Source organism: Antennarius striatus, chromosome 21 (assembly GCF_040054535.1).
Source record: "Antennarius striatus isolate MH-2024 chromosome 21, ASM4005453v1, whole genome shotgun sequence".
Classification (NCBI taxonomy): domain Eukaryota; kingdom Metazoa; phylum Chordata; class Actinopteri; order Lophiiformes; family Antennariidae; genus Antennarius; species Antennarius striatus.
The window spans coordinates 11,668,336-11,685,996 of NC_090796.1; the positions used below are offsets into that span (position 1 = coordinate 11,668,336).

The 17,661-nt window shown below is 37.4% G+C and overlaps 1 protein-coding gene across 2 annotated transcripts in view; it reads left to right on the top strand.

Annotated features, from left to right (window-relative positions):
- The window catches only part of nrg3b (neuregulin 3b), a 166,795-nt gene that overhangs the window by 129,917 nt on the left and 19,217 nt on the right, over positions 1–17,661 (top strand). The window contains exons 3-4 of one of the 2 annotated variants that reach the window (XM_068305567.1): positions 12,304–12,377; positions 17,492–17,518. In XM_068305567.1, coding sequence (XP_068161668.1) covers positions 12,304–12,377; positions 17,492–17,518 — 101 coding nt within the window. The remainder of the gene's footprint in view (positions 1–12,303; positions 12,378–17,491; positions 17,519–17,661) is intronic. The other variant, XM_068305568.1, reaches the window with a different exon arrangement.

A 17,661-nucleotide genomic window follows, 5' to 3' on the forward strand; every position in this document is an offset into this window, starting at 1 on the left:
AGACAAAGCTCTCCCTCAACTGTGTTGTAGCCTCTAATGTGTGTGTGTGTGTGTGTGTGTGTGTGTGTGTGTGTGTGTGTGTGTGTGTGTGTGTGTGTGTGTGTGTGTGTGTCTTAGTTACCATTTGAGCCATTAGAATTTGCTATGTTTTGAACTCCATCAGGCAGAATGTAGCACACTGAATTTAAGATGGAGATGCAGATGCTGACCGCATCCAAAACAATGAGAACAAAGCACAATTTACTTATTTTAAAACAATTTGTTTTTAGTTTGAATTATCCTGCAGTGTCGCAACAAAATACTGGATGAGTCTCCATGTGGGGAAAACAATAGAAACATCTCAGCTACTGACAAACAGAAAGTTAACTCGACCTATTTGATGAGCTTCAAATATGAATGCAGAACGGTGAAAACACCTGGAGCCAAGTGGCGCCGTGGCTTTTGCACTCTGTTATGCATCACAGAGCAAAATTATCCCCCAGATACCTAAAGAAAAACAGAGCCAGATTTGTACTATGTAGGGCAAGACATGAAGCGGGGAATTGAGCGTGACTAATATCATTGATGTTCATGCAAAAATCCACAGCTTAATCCGGTGTATATGATAGTGGTATTTTGCTGGTCTTGAGGGTATTTACAGTGTCAGTGTTTTAACATCTTCGGGCAAGGCACTATGTCAAACAGCTGAGGTTGTACTATTCACTGAAAATACAGCTATTAATAGATGTTAATATTAATATTATATTTATTACAAAATATAGAATTCAATATTATTTATTATTGAAGCTTATGTTTAAAAGTGTAGATAGAAAGGCTCTCCATAGGTGAAAGAAATAAGAAATGTCTGTGAACTAGAATTTGAAAAAGATTTAGACATGCTTCAACCCACTGAGCAATCTCACACAGATGTTGAAAGCTGCTTTGATAAGGCCACCTCCACAGAGTAATATTCGTCACCGTTTTTATTAGGAGTCTTCCAAGAGGGAATGTGGCTCTGGACATAGAGACAAAAAAATCAAGCAAACTTTTTCCAGCTTTGTTTACTGTTAGTATTCACCAATCTGATGAATATATCTATGATAAATGCTGTAGTTTTGGGAGAATAAAACATCAGAAAGCAATGTGAGTGGTCAGCTTTTAAGCAGATGTCCATCCAGCAGTAGATCCATTTAAAGATTACCTACAGAGGTGGAGCATTTGACTTGTTGAAATAAAGAACCCTGAGACAATGGGTTCAAGAAATGTAGACTTACATTACATGACATAGGGTAATGGTTTTGGTCCTAACAGTCAGTAATAACAGGCTTTGAAACTAAATTGATAGGTTGTGCCAAGTGTCACACATACAGTATGTACAGCATGAATGGTGTGACTTTTACTCCTCAGAGATTCTCATCTTATAATCACAGTCCAATCATATTTAAATGACATCTCCTTTAAGACTGAATTGCTAGTCTGCAGCAAAACATCCCTCATATCCTATTATATTGAATTTGCATTTACCACTTTGCGAATTTACAGTGCTTAATGCTTATTTAGAAGGATGCTTCTCAGTTATCTGTCCACCACTTCATTGCTGTTCACATGAAAAGGAAATTAAGGAAGCTTTAGACTAATAAAGGCGGTTTACGGGGGTAGAGATTTCATAGGCAAACGTGACTGTAAGTATGCAGAGGTCTTTCCATCTGAAATAATTCAACACATTTAAATGGCTGTCATATAGAATCACTTCTTAAAACGTCTCTTTTGTCACATATTTCTAACATATTTAAAATGATGTCAAGCAAATGCATGTGAAAAGTGTGTGGGTTCTCTCTCAGCTCTGTAAGCCATTAGGCATTGGAGTCCATTTGAGATTTAAATGCGTTCAAGTCATGTTTCCTCTATATGACAAGCCAATGATCTACATTACTCTGGGAGGATCATCATCTCAAAGACAAAAGCCCCTTTTAACACTTTGTGTTCACATAAGGCTTTGTTACATGCATCTTCACTTACTCACCAGAAGGAGGTGAATTATTCAGGTCACACCCCCCATTCTGCGGTGATGTAATCTACAACACCTACAAGTCCTGGTTGTCACGGCAAGGTTCTGTGGTTTGAACCTTGACGTTTGACCTTTATTGAGGGATTTTATGTTCTCCTTGTGTTGAAATTTGTTCTCACAGTTGAAACACAGAGTTTGGGTGGACTGGTGACTTTATATCACACATAGGTGTGCTTATAATGTGTAGTTGTGCATAGAATTTTCCACTCTGTCATCTGTGGTGATCTGTCAAAATTTACCCTTCCTCTCAAACCTACAAAAATAAGAGGTTTGAGTTAATTTACAAAAAAACCCAACAACAACACTTAAACACTTATAAGTAGCAAGTTATGCATACAGTATATGTTCTCTGGTCCTGGCAGTTGCGTCTTTGTTCATTCATGTCCTAAAGGATCATGTAAATGATATCAAAGAGGTTAGGCTTTCACACACCTTGTTGACAAGCAAGGGACCCTAGTGGGCAATTTCCCCTCTCTCTAGCCATTTTTCTTTATTCCTCTTTAATAATCACATTATTCTTTCTCAAGGTACAGTTCAAATACCCCTGTTAAATCTACAATTCGCTGAATCATATTTGAGGCAGCCAACAATCTATGTTGTGGCTGGCAGACATTTGCAAAAGGACAGCTAATGAATAATGGTCACAGAGATGGCTGGTGATTCATTAATATATTGCTTCTGCCGCTCTCATGAGGTCTTTGCGTTGTTTTTAGTCTTGATGAGTTCTGCCAGAATATTCATACAGCTCATTTTTATCAACCTGGAAATCCCAGCATGAAAATAAAAAAACTGGGACAGTGTTGGTTACCGTTAAACTAGGTCAGACATGGAAAAATAACTACAGTATAGTATGATTAGTATTGCTTGTACACATATGTGATTTCTTTGATTAACAATCACCGCCAGAAGTTCAACCCTTTATTTTTTTATCTCGAACCTTTACCAAAAATAAATACAGAAGATGTTAGTCATGGCCATGTGGCATGAATCACCTAGCAGACTCACAATGTACTGTTAAAAGAAACATATTGCTGATTCTTGTGTATAAAAGTAGTAATCCTAGTGCAGACAAGGAGAATGAGAAAAAAAACATTTATAATCAGCAAGGGATGTGCTTGACAATAAAAATGAAATAGGCCATTAAAGCATGAAGCAATGACAATAAAAATACAATAAATGATTAAAAATACAATAGAACGTAAAACAAAAAAACAAACCAGAAAAAAAAATTTAAATTATTTCTGGTTCTGGTAATTAAATATCCAAGCATATAAAAAGGGTTTAAAGTCGTTTAAAAATTCACAAGCTGTGCAGACCAAGTTGAATGATTATGTGTTACAAGTGTTTTGTGAACACACAGGATAACCAGCATAAGGCACACTGATGGATGATAGCTTATTTTTGCCATAAGTGCTCCATTGTACTTCCACTATAATAAAAGCCACTGCAAAAACATCACAGCACATTAGAGTATACACTGGCTCTCTCAGTCCAGTGTGGCAACACTAAAACATTGCATGTGATGAATCACATGCAGGAAAATAATAAAAAATGCCAGGAAAATGTGACTTGTAGGGGTTACTGGAACACAAGCTAGATGTCTAGTATTATCCCAGATAGGAAGAAGGAATCTTCTGAATATTTTACCTGCATGGATTGTTGGTAAAATCCATTCATATTCTTAAAGAGTGTAGCTTAAAGTATTACTGTCTTGAAAAACAGAAAGCAATTTCCCAGTCTGCCAATATTTTTCTTTTCCACTTGTGCACTCATGCATGCACACACACGAAGAAAAGCAAAAAGGAATCTCTGAAGATGAAGAGGAATACATCCCTTTCAGCAGCCCCCCAACCCGTCTCTCACTGTGTCCATCTCCCCTCACCCTTTTTATTCCCCCTTTATCTCTAGTCTTTTGAAACAGCACCTGTTACAGACTCGCAGCTAGGGAGCTCCGTCATGATCTAGTGTGCACTCCTGCATGATGCAGCGCCAGCTTCCAAGTCTCCCATACTAACCCTGCAAGGCAGAAAACAAAAGCTGGGACATCTTCATCCTCTAAGATCTAAATGATGTCTCGTGGCATAGTTGAAGGCACACGCCAAACAAGGACATTGTGTGCTCTATGTGGTCTTTTGTGTTGTATTGAAAGTGTTATTTCACTGTTTTATTGGGATGAAAATTAATAGCAAAATTGTATGTGTTCATCTAGATGAATGAAATGGCTGCAGCCATCCTTGTTTACTGTCTAAGCTGATGAAAATGTAATGATCCCTGCAACAAAAGGGGAACATTGCAGCAGCAATTATACCCGGGCGGATCTCAAAAAAATACAATACACTTTAAACATTGTTCACCAGAGAAACAAAATGCATTCAAGAAAAGATCCAAATAATAATAGAACCTTATGGCAGGAATGAGCACAATGTGACCTTACACAGCCCAGCAGCAACACGTTCATTAATCAGGGGCCTAATGAAGATCTAATTAACTGCATTTACATGTGCAATAGCTGCAGCTTGTTGTTTGAAAGACAATCTCAATTTTAATCACAATATTATTGCACTTTATATCACGCTTCACACTTTTCATATGCCATGCAAATGAAACAACGGTGTTAATGCTCTGTCATATGTCCTCTGTTTTGTCTACAACACAATTAAGTCAAAATAAATTTATGACAATAATTATTTAACTGCTGTTATGTTTATATTCACATGTTATTTACTCTTATTTTCATGATTTATTTCGGTAGTGAGAAAAGTGATCATTGATCAGATTTCTATAGCTTTGCCTCGTTAACCTGTTCTTGACCTCCTCTGTGTGAATGCAGCTTCCTCATAAAACTCACGTTCATAAGCACCTCACATGCGTTATTATGTTCATCTAACGTGCCCAAGGTATGAATCATGGTTGCCATATATTAGCACTGTACAACTGCAAAAGCCAGATAGAAAAATGTCTATCTTGGGAGAAATATCCAGACTGGTTAAAATGTTGTTGTTTTTTTAATCACCGAACAATTCAGACAGATTGTAACATACAATTGCTTATTCCTCCCTCACAACCCATCTGTAACAATGAGAGAAGTGGCCGCCGCTGATTAGGCTTTGATACGAGGACAACGAAGGGATGGCTGTGTGGCTGCTTACGTATATGTGCAGTATATTTCTGCACACATTTCTCATTCGTTAAAGGAATTAATGCAAGGGAAAAAAATGCTCTTTAAAAAGGATGTGAGTCAGGATTGTTTGTCCTCAGCCACCTGATGGTCATCATTTAAATACTTGATTAAGAAAACGAAGTTACAGTACTCTACATTCTCTGCTGTATCTCAATAATGAGAAAATTGAAATTGCAATAGTACAGTGTCCTCCGACCCCTAAAGGGAGTGGATATTACAGTTTTTAATTATTTTAATAAAAAAAATAATTAAATCTTTTCAACATTTAATTATTACAGTAGAACCGTATGTGGCTGTGCTTACAATATGGAAATAAGGATTCCATTATGTGAGAAATGCAGGGCAGGCTGTTGGAATTAGGGGTTTCATCCAATTCTGTAATTCTTAACGAGAATTGCACCAGTTAGCATGTAAATTTAAATAAATATATCAAAACACTTGGTGTATTACAATATATGTGTCTGTTGTGGTTGATGGGAGCCCCTGCTACCAATTAATGATGGCTTTTAAAGATTGTTTCCAGGAACCCAAATTATTATTATATTATACATTAGCAAAAAGAGCTAATGTGTAAAGGCTAGGGATAGCCTTGTCCCACGGTTCAGGATTGACCCATTTTAGTCATACACATGTTACCAAGATCAATCACATCTTGAGGTTTGAGGGCTTTTCAGACAGACAGTGACGCAGAAACCATCCTTTAACCTTTCTTATTAAGTACCTTTATAACTACATGAGGCAAAATGTTCCATTCAAAGACTGGATTTTCTACAAAGCTGAAAGTGACTTCAGAAAAGTATTTACCCTCAGTCAGAATAATTTATGTCACTTAACTGTTGTCAGAATTTTATATTTCAAGCCACAAAAAAAGAGACCTGCCTATGAGAAAATATATGGAGCTACAAAGAGTATATTCACTAAATTTTGTTTTATAATGAAATATCAGATTTTTTTAGACTATTACAATAATACAAACTATTTTTTCAACAATTCAAATACTTTTATGATTTTATTTTAATAATGACATCAGTTTTAATATACACAGTGCACCCTCGCGACTTCACCTCATGGCAGAGTTTTAGTAGGCAGTCACGTGATATCGTACGCACATTCTATTGACTGACGGCATCCAGAAGTGCGCTATGTTCCTTGAGTCTTGGTCTTACATGAGATACAAAAGTGCTATAAACAGTCGATAAGAGTGTGGGAAAAAGGCAGCATGAATATTTTCAAGGAATAGTTTGGGAAAAAAAATGGATAAAAATATTCAATAAATGCAGTAAATATGAATCGACAGACAGGAGCTAGTTAGCATATGAGCCCAGTTCTCCAAAGGCTACAACGTTTGCCTCTCTAAAGTTCACAGATTAGTATATTAAATCTTCTTTGTTTAATTTGTTGAAGAAACTGTGAGCTGTGAAAACTGCATTGTAGCTTTATAAAAAGTTAGTGTGATTGACTATTTCCTGTGCAAAGTTTTCCCCTTAATCCAATTCTTATCCTAGACTAAAACTAAAACTACCTCCCATGGCAGACAAGGAAGTTCAGTCTCCTCAACAAAATGCGCATTTTCGTTTGAGCTGTGGCTTTAAAGTGTTCAGATAAATTTAAAACCGGATCTACTATTTCCAAAGCAAATCATGAACTGTTAACTTGAGCTAAACTTACTATGCTTTGACTGTACTCTGTTCCAGAGTTCCCTGTGTCATTGCAGGTGACTTTGTTCATTCAAAGTCAATCCCGAGTTCAAGTTGGTATGTGTATTTATGTGCTCTTACATGTCTCTTTTCCAGCAAGCTGTGATTCTTCCTTTCTGTTTCATAGCCCTCATAAAGTTAATTCACAGGACATGTGGAAGCTAATATGCATGGGTGTCAGAAGGTAAATTAAATATTTGCCTGACACGATCATAACCCAAACCCTTCCCTCCTTCTTGAAACTCTTTTCCCACCCCTTGCTCTCAAGCTATCCACCATTTTTCTTCATGCTAATTAATAGGCAGGATGGTGATTAGTTATGAGGCAGTGCTCCACACCCCTCCATCATCTTCCAGACTCAGAGGTATGTTTTCTCCACGACTGGAACATGTGTAAAAGCAGCTGGGTATTCTCAGACAGCTTCGAAGCAGTAGGGGGAAAACATGCACAGATTCTATAGCTTCTGCTCACATACAATGTGGCTGCAGGACAGGGTGCACATAATCAAGAAAGCTGCCATATGTGCCCAATCCACAAAAACATCTGGACTACTTTTCAGATATTCTCCCCTTCTTGAAACACACCAAAACTCACATACATAAATACATGCTCTTGTTCTTCTGCGTATCCCGTCGGAGATCCACACCCGACCACATCCTCAAAGCACACCATTATCTCCCATTGTTTGTCATTCATTCAGGCATTTGACGCCATGTTCACACAAACACATTTACGAAGCATTGTTTGCATCTCATTGAGGGATGGCTGAGCTTGTTTCACAGTGCAACAAAGATGGTAGGAGGATAGACAAACAGAAAGGGAGCCCAGACGTAAACAGATAGCCAGACCGCCACTCTGCCTTCGGGTTTGTGATTCAGAATATCAACTAGGCGTCTCAACTCACACCCAGGGACAGAAGGTGTGATGTAGGGCAGAGCCAAGTGATGGAGGGGAGAGGCAATTTACCCTTGAAAGCTGAGTGGTCGCCTCAGGGTTCCTCCCTGACATTGCAGGATGAGATTGGCTGTTTAAGTCAGATTGGAACATTGACAAAAAGAAAGATGGTGTTTGTCTTTTATACCAAATCAAGGAATCTGTTTTTATCTGCGATCATACAGATGCGACATTTACACATTATAGCTGAGATAGCATAAGCATCAGTAGTTCAAACGGTTGAATCCTCCTTGTTTTAAAGTGATATACATTTGATTTGTCTTACAAAAGGTTAACACAGTCATGTTAGGCTAATGTTAGCTTTAAGGTGATTATTAAACTCCAAATTCTCCTGGGATTTTCCTACATTTTAAACCTCTTCCACGGTGGCCCCTGATTTGATTTATCTTCCACGGCAGCAGCTTTAATTTGGTAATTAATTTGATATCAATCTGTCACTTGGACCGGCGCTTTACGCATCATATGGCCCCATGTTCTTCTGCATATTCCATTTCACTATGAAATGTTCATTCTGTTTTAATGGGCTGTTGTGATAGTGATTAATGATAAGTTTTTAAATGGATTCTTGCTGTTATAATTTTTCTGTTCTTATTTGGATCACAAATCATTGACTTGTCTTGTTTTCTGTTGTTTTACTTTTAAAGATGCACACTGATTTACAGTATGTTCACTAAATAAGTTTAATGCTGTTCAGCACAGAAACTTGATTTTTTCGATGCCATATTGTGGAATTAAAGAACACTCTCCTGGTCCACTAATGCACCAAAATCAAGTTCTCACATGTGACTAAATCTGTATTATGCTCACATGAACTTAAAATAAAAAAACGTAATGTTTTTTATGTGTATTAGCTAACTATTTCCAGCTAAGGGCAGTTGTCTAATAAATTGTATGTTGTTATTTATTTAATGCATTTCATTCCACCTTTATTAAGGATGGATTTTTTGTTGAGATTTAATGAAAAAATATAATGTGTCTTTTACAAGAGACACCCTGCCAAAGTAACAGTCAAACATAATAAACAGAAAAGACAACACATTTGCAACAGCAAAAACGTGATATACAGTATATAAATTTATCCCAAAATATTACATTTGTCAGTGCACACCTCTTCTGTATTCTACGATGACAAATCCTTACCCAATTTTATGTTTGTGGGTGTGTGAAGTAAGGATTTGAAAGAGGGTTTGGGGAATATCACAATTACAATTTTTTCCCCATGCCGACAAAGAGCTAGAAGTCTGCAAGGAAGGAGAGAATAAAGTTCATTATTTCCCAGATTGCCTCTACTATAAGATATTTCTACATCTCGTGAAGCGATGTATTGTAATTGTCAGTGTTTGTGTGTTCGTCCATCCATTCGTCCATCCAACAAATATCTTCCCAACTGTTGCAGATAGAAAGATGAAAGAAAAAGCATGTTACTTGGTCGGCAAAGGGCATGAAAATGAGACGATCTTGACCTTAAGAAAACCAGGTCAATGTCAAATTCATTTTTTTACACATATCTCAGAAACCGGATAAGATAGAAAGACGAAACAAAAGGCATTATATTCAGGTAGACAAAGAGATGAAAATTACATCACAACTTTGACCTTGAAAAATTAGGTTAAGGTCAAATTTTCACTTTTTACCTTTTTAGGTACACATCTCTGAAACCTGATGAGATATAATCACAAAACAAAACACTTTCAGGAAGCCAGAGGCTTAAAAATGTGTAGGTCAGGGTAAAATCTTGAATTCAGGAGTGCCGCGGGATGTTGCAGTCTCTGACTGCCTTGTTCTTTTTTTTTTTTTTCATTATTTAAGGACAATATGAAGGAAGAGCTTGGCTTTGTTTCCAAAGGTTTGTTTCAAGGGTAATTTTCGCATGTCAATCGTACAGTAAATAAGCTCCACAAGTTAAACACACAGAGAGCTCTTGCAGCTACAAATTACCAAATAATTGGTCAAATCAGTGATCGTGCCTCAGTCTATCTGACATACCCACCAAATCATTTTTTTCATCATTAAATTTAATTTCAATGCCTGTACTCTTTATTTTCATCATGATAATGGATGAAATGTGTATTTGAAAGTGGATCGGAAAATGAGAAAGGAATTAATTTCATAGTACCCCAAAACAAAAGCAGATATTTTTATCCTCTGTTGGGTATTTGGGTAGATGGATAGATAGTGGGATCATGTTTTATTGAAAAAAGGGACAGCTAAATTTACAGTCTTACAAATATACATTATGTACATTAAATCTGACACCCGGGTGCTTTCACAGTTTGAGCGTACAGTTACCAGGTAGACAGAAACATGATTGTTAATTAATGATGATGTCATTGTCTGCTGTCAGAGTTTGTTTGTTTGCTTGTTTGTTTGTTTGTTTGTTTGTTTGTTTGTTTTTGCCATATCAGTGCTGTATTTATATTTCTGCTAAATCGAGTAGCCAAAGTATAGCCAAAACATTCTGTCAATACAGGGTAAAAGCTTCATCAGGAAATTCTGAATGTCCTATTGAATGAATTTTTTGAGTCTTATGCTAAGAGGCAGCTTCTCTTTATGGAAATGCAAACTCAGTCTTGTGTCAAGAAATACCAAAATTGGAGCTTTCCACCTAATCTTCACAGCACAGTCTTTCCAATGACACTCAATCTCCTATGGCTGGAGCTTTTTCTCTCCAAGCCACAAAATCACCAAACGGACGAAAACTGAAATAATTGCACCTAATTAAAACACAGATGCGGCTGCATTAGTGCTACCATAAACTTGAGGCAGCATGAAATTAGAGAGCCGTGTACTAAATTTCATTTTCGTGGAACGTGCAGTTCCATGCTGTGTGTAGAAAAGGCAAGACAGATAAGAAACTGCCCATAATTAAGTGAAATACAAGGAACTATTGGAGTAATAATGCAGTTTTTAATGTTAACCAAGAACATCTAGTTATTTTTCATTCTTATGCCAGCCTTAATTAACAAACTAACTGTTGTTAGATGTGTTTTATTTTTGTTGTTTTGTTTTTTTACCCAACCAGGTCAATCCAGTCTGAAAAAAATACAATCATCACTTCTAAGTGTCACTCATCCCTATGCCTAACATTGTGCGTGGGATGGGTGACGCTGTTGGAAATGTTAGGACAGATATTGATGGACAATGTGTGAGCGTAAATCCCACAGGTTTACCTAAAAGATGTCACGACACTGATGTAATCGTGGAAAAATAGACAACTCTGACACATCACTCCCTCATGCCGAAATTTAGGATGAATCCTACACATCAGAGCAAATCTACCAACTGTCTCCCGTAAGCTGTGAAATAGCTCAGGGGTGGATCAGTTGTCCGAATGTGATCACAGCACGGCCGCCATTGCAGAGGGAGAGGGGCATTTGCGCATCACCGCTCGCAACTTCACCTCATTACGGATTTTTGGTAGGCAGTCACATGATATTGTACGCGCATTCTATTGGCTGACGGCATCCAGAAGTGCGCTAAGTTCCATGAGTCTCTGACTTACGTGAGACACAAAAGTGCTTTAAACAGTCAATAAGAGTGTGGGAAAAGGTAATACAGATAGAAGGTGGTTGAATATCAGTATGGGGAGGATTCATAAACATTTAAATCACTGTAAATAACAAGATAAAAAGTTTGTTGCTTTATCACGGAATTTGTTAATCGCGTGTGGTTCCTGGAACGAATTAACCGTGAGGAACGAGGGCACACTGTGCTGAGGATTGAGAAAAAACAAGTTTGATTGATGAGAACTTCAAAATCGTTTTGTAGCTTTAACAGCTGCTTTTACTTCGAGAGGATCCACCTGTTTGGTTTGCTTAAAACATTCTTTTAATATGTGGCATACTTACCGTCTGATATATTGCATTACCTGTAGCAAAATTTGTGACAACATAGTTTCATCGGATGTTTTCTTGACAGTTGCTGAAGGATCTGCAGGAGTCAACAATGCAGGGTTATTTATTTGACAAGGAAGGCATATATCCGTACTTTGCCAGGACTTTGTTTATATGAGTGATCCAACCATGGCAGCTTCCCTTCCACTGTAGATCTTCAGCTGCTCACTTTATGCCAAGACTTCTCCCATCCCAGTTCCCCAATTTCTTCCCCTAGGACCTGGCATTCCTGTCAGTCATGTGCTATCGCTGAGGCTGCAGGCACTGCTTAGGCCTGCCCAACTATCTTCCCCTGCTTCTCTTTCTTCTCTCGATGGTTTCTGTGTATCTCCCTCCACCACCTTATTCCTCAGTGAGCACTCCCCATTTTACCGGCCAGTCACTCTTCTTTCTAGGTTCCCTGTTCTCAACTTCTCTTATCTGTATGTCTCTCCAACCAGGAGTTCATGCTGTACTTTGCTACTTCTTGCTCGGTTTGACTCATCGTATTGTGTTATCTCACATCTGTCTCTTTTTCCTGTCTCCTTGCAGGTGTAAGGAGGGCTACCATGGACTGCGCTGTGACCAGTTTGTACCCAAGACAGATGCTATCTTGTCAGATCCAAGTACGTCTTTTTTCTTCTATTTTTACATCCCTCAGTTGTTGTATATTGGTCTGCAGCGTGAAATCACATTAATTGAAAGTGCATGTTACAATCCCACGGGAAAATCCCTTACTATCAGTGAGCAAGATAAATATTTGTCACATGACTGAAATTGGTATTATATTTAACCCTTACAGCACAGTTTTGTGTCATCCTCAGGGCAAGAACAATGGGTTGCACAGTTAAGAAACCAATTTTGATCACAATGTCTCTGGTATAAACAATGATTGGTTCTCAGTTTACTGTTACCTCATTAATAAAAATAAAATAAATAAAATGTCAGTGTGCTAAAATTAAAAAAGCACTTCTCATTACTTGCACGGTGTATTGAAAGATTGAAATATTTCTCGTCATGCTTCAAGATTTTTCTCCTATTCTTTTCTCTATTATAGATTGACATCAATATGTGGGTATGTTCATGTGAATATGCATATGGTGATGATCAGAGTAATAAAACGTAAAAGACACTTTGTATCAGAGACTACATAATCATCTTTCAAATGTTACAATTAATATAACATCTACTTAATTTTTTTAACATCTTTAGTCTTGTTTTTGCTTAAGTCTCAAAGGAAAGAAAGAATTTGGCCTCATATTGTTCATGAAAAAAAAAAAAATTCACCTGTAGTCTTTGGATGCTTGAGACAACCATGTGGTTTAGTTAATAAAGTCAGAAGTAGAGTCAGATAAAAAACAAAACTTCTATTGTCTTTTGTTTGATACCGCAAGGCCCGCTGAGAGTCCATTAATGGGATCACAAGCTGGTGTCATGAAGGATGTTTCATGCTCCCTCGTGGCATGCATTTTTCACAATAAGATTTATTTTATCTTCTATTGGTAGACATCAATTTCCCCATGTGTCAAGATCAGGTGATGTTTATTTTCTCCTTCGAGATGAGATAAATATCAATGTGTTTCACAAAAAAAGAGCATCATCAGAAGCACATAAATATATAGTGCCTTTTTACTGAATTGAAAATTCACAAAACAATTTAAAAAAAATTAAAGGCTTTGTCTAATTATGTGTGTTTTACTTGTGAATGTATATTAAAAATATTCTGTTTGTCATTTGTCATTAATTACATACTCAAAAAGTAAATTTACTGTGTAGATGCACTGAAAACTCTCTTAGAGGAAGAATTATAGTGAATTCCTTATTTCAAAATAAATAAGTAACTGAGGCAGAAAATTTAAATGGATTTCGTCAGTGGATTAAATATACCAATATCCAGTGAGAACCCTTTTCATAGAGTTTAGCTAATAAAATGTTTTAATGAACATATTGGAAAAGGACACCTGCATATTAATGGATGAATCTCTCAGACAACAGCATTATCTCCTAAAATAGAAAGTTATATTTGCAGCAAACAAACACATTGTGCAATGAAAGAAATTTAACTAGAACTATAGTATACAGTGCTCCCTCGCGCATTTGTGCGTCAACGCTCGCGACTTCATCTCATTGCAGATTTTTGGTAGGCAGTCACGTGATACTGTGACTGGAGATACAAAAGGGCTTTAAACAGTTGATAAAAGTGTGGGAAAAGGTAATACAGATAGAAGGTGGATTAATATCAGTATGGGGAAGGTTCATAAGAGTTTAAATTACCGTAAATAATAAGATAAATAGTTTGTCGCTTTATCACAGAATTTGTTAATTGCATGTGGTTCCCGGAACGCATTAAGCGCGAGGAAGGACGGTGCACTGTATAGTATACATGTATATACAGATATTGTGTGAGCAGTCAAAAATTGCTGAAAGTTTCTGAGTAGAAATACTACATGTAGATGTGTTGAGATGCCAGAATACTTAGATGTAAATAGATGTGAATCATTTCCATATTCATACATATACTTTACAACAGTAGAAGAATAGAAGCAGAAGTTGTTCTGCTTCAATTGAGTCATTGCTCTATTGTCTCATATTGGAAGAATAAGAGTAAAGGGCATAATAATCAATAATAATGATAATCAATTGGCTATACATTAACCAAAAATGCATTCTGAAGCTTTTTCAAAGTATTTTAAAGAAATATGTGTTTTCAGTTTTGTAGTGTCTATCCATTGCCTCAAATCCAACCTTTGTTTTTAGATAGAGAAATTTGTATTGACAGTCTGTTATTGACAGCTGTGTACAAAATTGCATGTGAATCACAGAAAACAATCTTTAGGCCTCTACATATCCAGCCACCAACAGATACATGTACTATGGGAGATTTCAGAGCAGAATGAAGCCTATTTTGATCTGTGTTGATACCAAGTAATCTAAAATTTACCCAGATAACCAAGGGTTTTTGGGATTATCCTTTCAAAACCCAAATCATGTCATAACATACACAAATTTATGCACACACAGACAACAACCATAAGTGGGTCAGCCAACAGTGTAACTTATTTAATGCTTGTGTTCGTGTCTGTTTGTATTAGGTTGTCTCTTGTAATCAGAATTTAAAATCGTTCTTTTAATTCTGCACCATTCAATTTAACATTCACATGCCTCTTAATCCTATGTGTTTGTGGTAACAATGCAAGCCACTCAAAAAACAGATCAAATACATGTTCTCACAAAGCCAGAGAGACAAATGAATCACATCTTAAAAACACAAATGCAAAAAGAAAAGGAGCCTTCCTTTGAAATTTCCGAAGAACATTGGCTTCAGTAATGAGATATTGCAGAGCCAGAAATTGATGCGTCTTTAATTGGAGGTATAGGAGAATTGGAAGAATGCGATTTAGTTTATGCCTGGTGAAGAATTAGACTTAGTTTTCCTTAGCTGTATGGGAGTTTCAGGCATCCCTATAATGGTATTCAGTAGAGACACTTGTACATTGGACAAAACAGGAAAAATATTTGGTAGAAGATTGAAAAGGAAAGGGAAGCAAGTTGGCTTTACCCAGCTGATTTCAAAAGAAGAAAGCATGGAGGAATTTTATCTCCAGTAGATATTAGGCTTAAAGGAAGTAGTTATGCTGTATTTCTGTTTCAATAACACACACAAAGACACACATACAGAGAAGCGTATTGGCTCCCCAGGTCCCTGCTCACCCGAGTGAAGGAGGGGATTAAGGATTTGATTCACTCCCGTCATTGTCTCTCCCACCCGTACAAGATTTCAGCCTCTTAATCGGGCCAAGAGCATCTGACATGATGCACAGGTATTCTACAAACTTCCTCAAGGCTGCCGTAAGACACCGTAAACAGGTCCCCATGGTGCTCTGAGTTGCCATTAGGAAGGATTGGAATGCCTGCTCATATTATGATTGGCAAATGTCACCAAGCACAACAGTCCTTGAGGATGGGATGTGTATCAGAGTTGTAATGACATCATCTGCACAAGATGTGACAGCCAAAGCGATTTAGAGTTGAAAAGTGCTGGCTACTGCCATGGGCAATGACTGAGCTAAAGCTTGACTAGACAATGCAAATCAGGCAACATCAGTATCAGATATGGCATTCATTCATTTCTTTTGGTCTTGCCAAGCATTTGCTACCTATCTGCAGAAAGTGTAACATCCACCGGTCACAAGTGATTAGCTCAGCTGAATTAATCACCAGTTTGTGACCAATCAAGAAGCTCTGATAAATACTAATTTTTTCAGACTTTTTGAATCTTACTATTTTGTATGCCTGTGTGCACCTGTCAGGATATAAATGCAGTCTGTCCAGAAAATGTATGTCATGATGCATAGAGAGCTTTATCACATACTGAATGTTAAGTAACACCTGCTTCCTGTTTGAATATAAACATGAATTAATTTCCCTCATCTTATCTCAACTTATGAGGTTCTGGTAATTGTGGAAATCCCCTAGTCTCATCAGGCAGTAAGTAAAGTCAAGACTTTGTACTTAATTATCTGAGTGTTTGCAGGTCAAACTGCTCCATAAAACTAACATTTGGTAAATGTCAGAACTTTGAAAAGTAAATTTTCAATTTTGATAATTCACATTAAAACTGATTTTAAAAAGACCTATCTCCCCAAATTGCAGCCCTAATAGGGTAAAATAATCCTGCGCAATTATTATAATACTGTCATCTAATGTTCATTTGTTGTTTTGTATGTGTGAATCTCACCTCAGAGTGATTTTTTTTCTTTTTACCTCGAGCTCGTATACCCAGAGCTCTGAAGAATTTTCTCATGGAACAATGAACATGCAACAAGGACAGTTTTTGTTTTTTGTTTTTTTGTTGCTGTTAGTTGTGTTTTTGTGTGTCCCCACAAATAATCTGTCAAGAGTCCCGTTCTATTTAAAACTCAGACCACCTCTGTCAGAAAAGCAATTACTAGTGAGGGTTTCATTTTAATTTAAATGAGATTACATTACAGTGACATGAAAAAGGGGCACTGTCAGGGTGGAAAAAACATGAGTGCTCCTTTTTATCTGTTTCCCCAGTGATGGGATTGGTCGGGTAGACTTAACTGCATGACGAAAGGCCGTATGTGTGTCTGCTTGTGTGTGTGATGCAGAAAGACAGCGGGTGTATGTCAATGTGTGCACACAAAAGACATAGACATGTAGACAAGAGTACATGTTAATGGTGGTGCATGCATGTGGCACATCTCAAAGCAACCAGCTTGTGAATATTGAAAAGCCATGCTCAGAGACAGACAACAATTACAGTGATGCCCTGGGCTCAAATTAATATAAAAGGGCTGTGCAACACAAAGTCATGGCATAAAGCTATGTGATATGTCATTTTAAACTTGTATTTTCATGATCCCCTTCTAATTTTCTTAGCATCCGTATCTTTGTTGTTTCTTCTTCTCATACAAAGCCACTGCAGGCTGTGTGAAAAGAGTGTGCAGAAAAGCATACCAAACATGCAGGGCTGACTGGCTCATTACCTGGTGCAGCAGAGAGAGAGGGCCGTGTCAGAGGAAGCTGTCAGAACCAACTTTATGGTCTAGTTACAGCATGTGTGTCTCCCTAAGGTGAATTCTGAGTAAGATAGAGGTCCATTATGTTTTAACTGTTGTATCCTCCTCTCTCTTTCTGTCTCCCTCGTTCACCCCCCTCTTATTTCTTTTGACCAACCCCTTCCTTTTCCCATGCAACCCTCTTGTGAATGGAGCAGCAGATGAACTTGGGATAGAGTTTATGGGTAAGACAATTTTCTTATTGACCGTGTGTGCAGTGCTCAGTCTCTCATATCGCATCCACAAAGCGTCCCACACAAAATGCTACGATCTAGCACAACAAGGCCGCTCACCTTGGAAAATATTAATGCAGACCAGTCGCCATGGA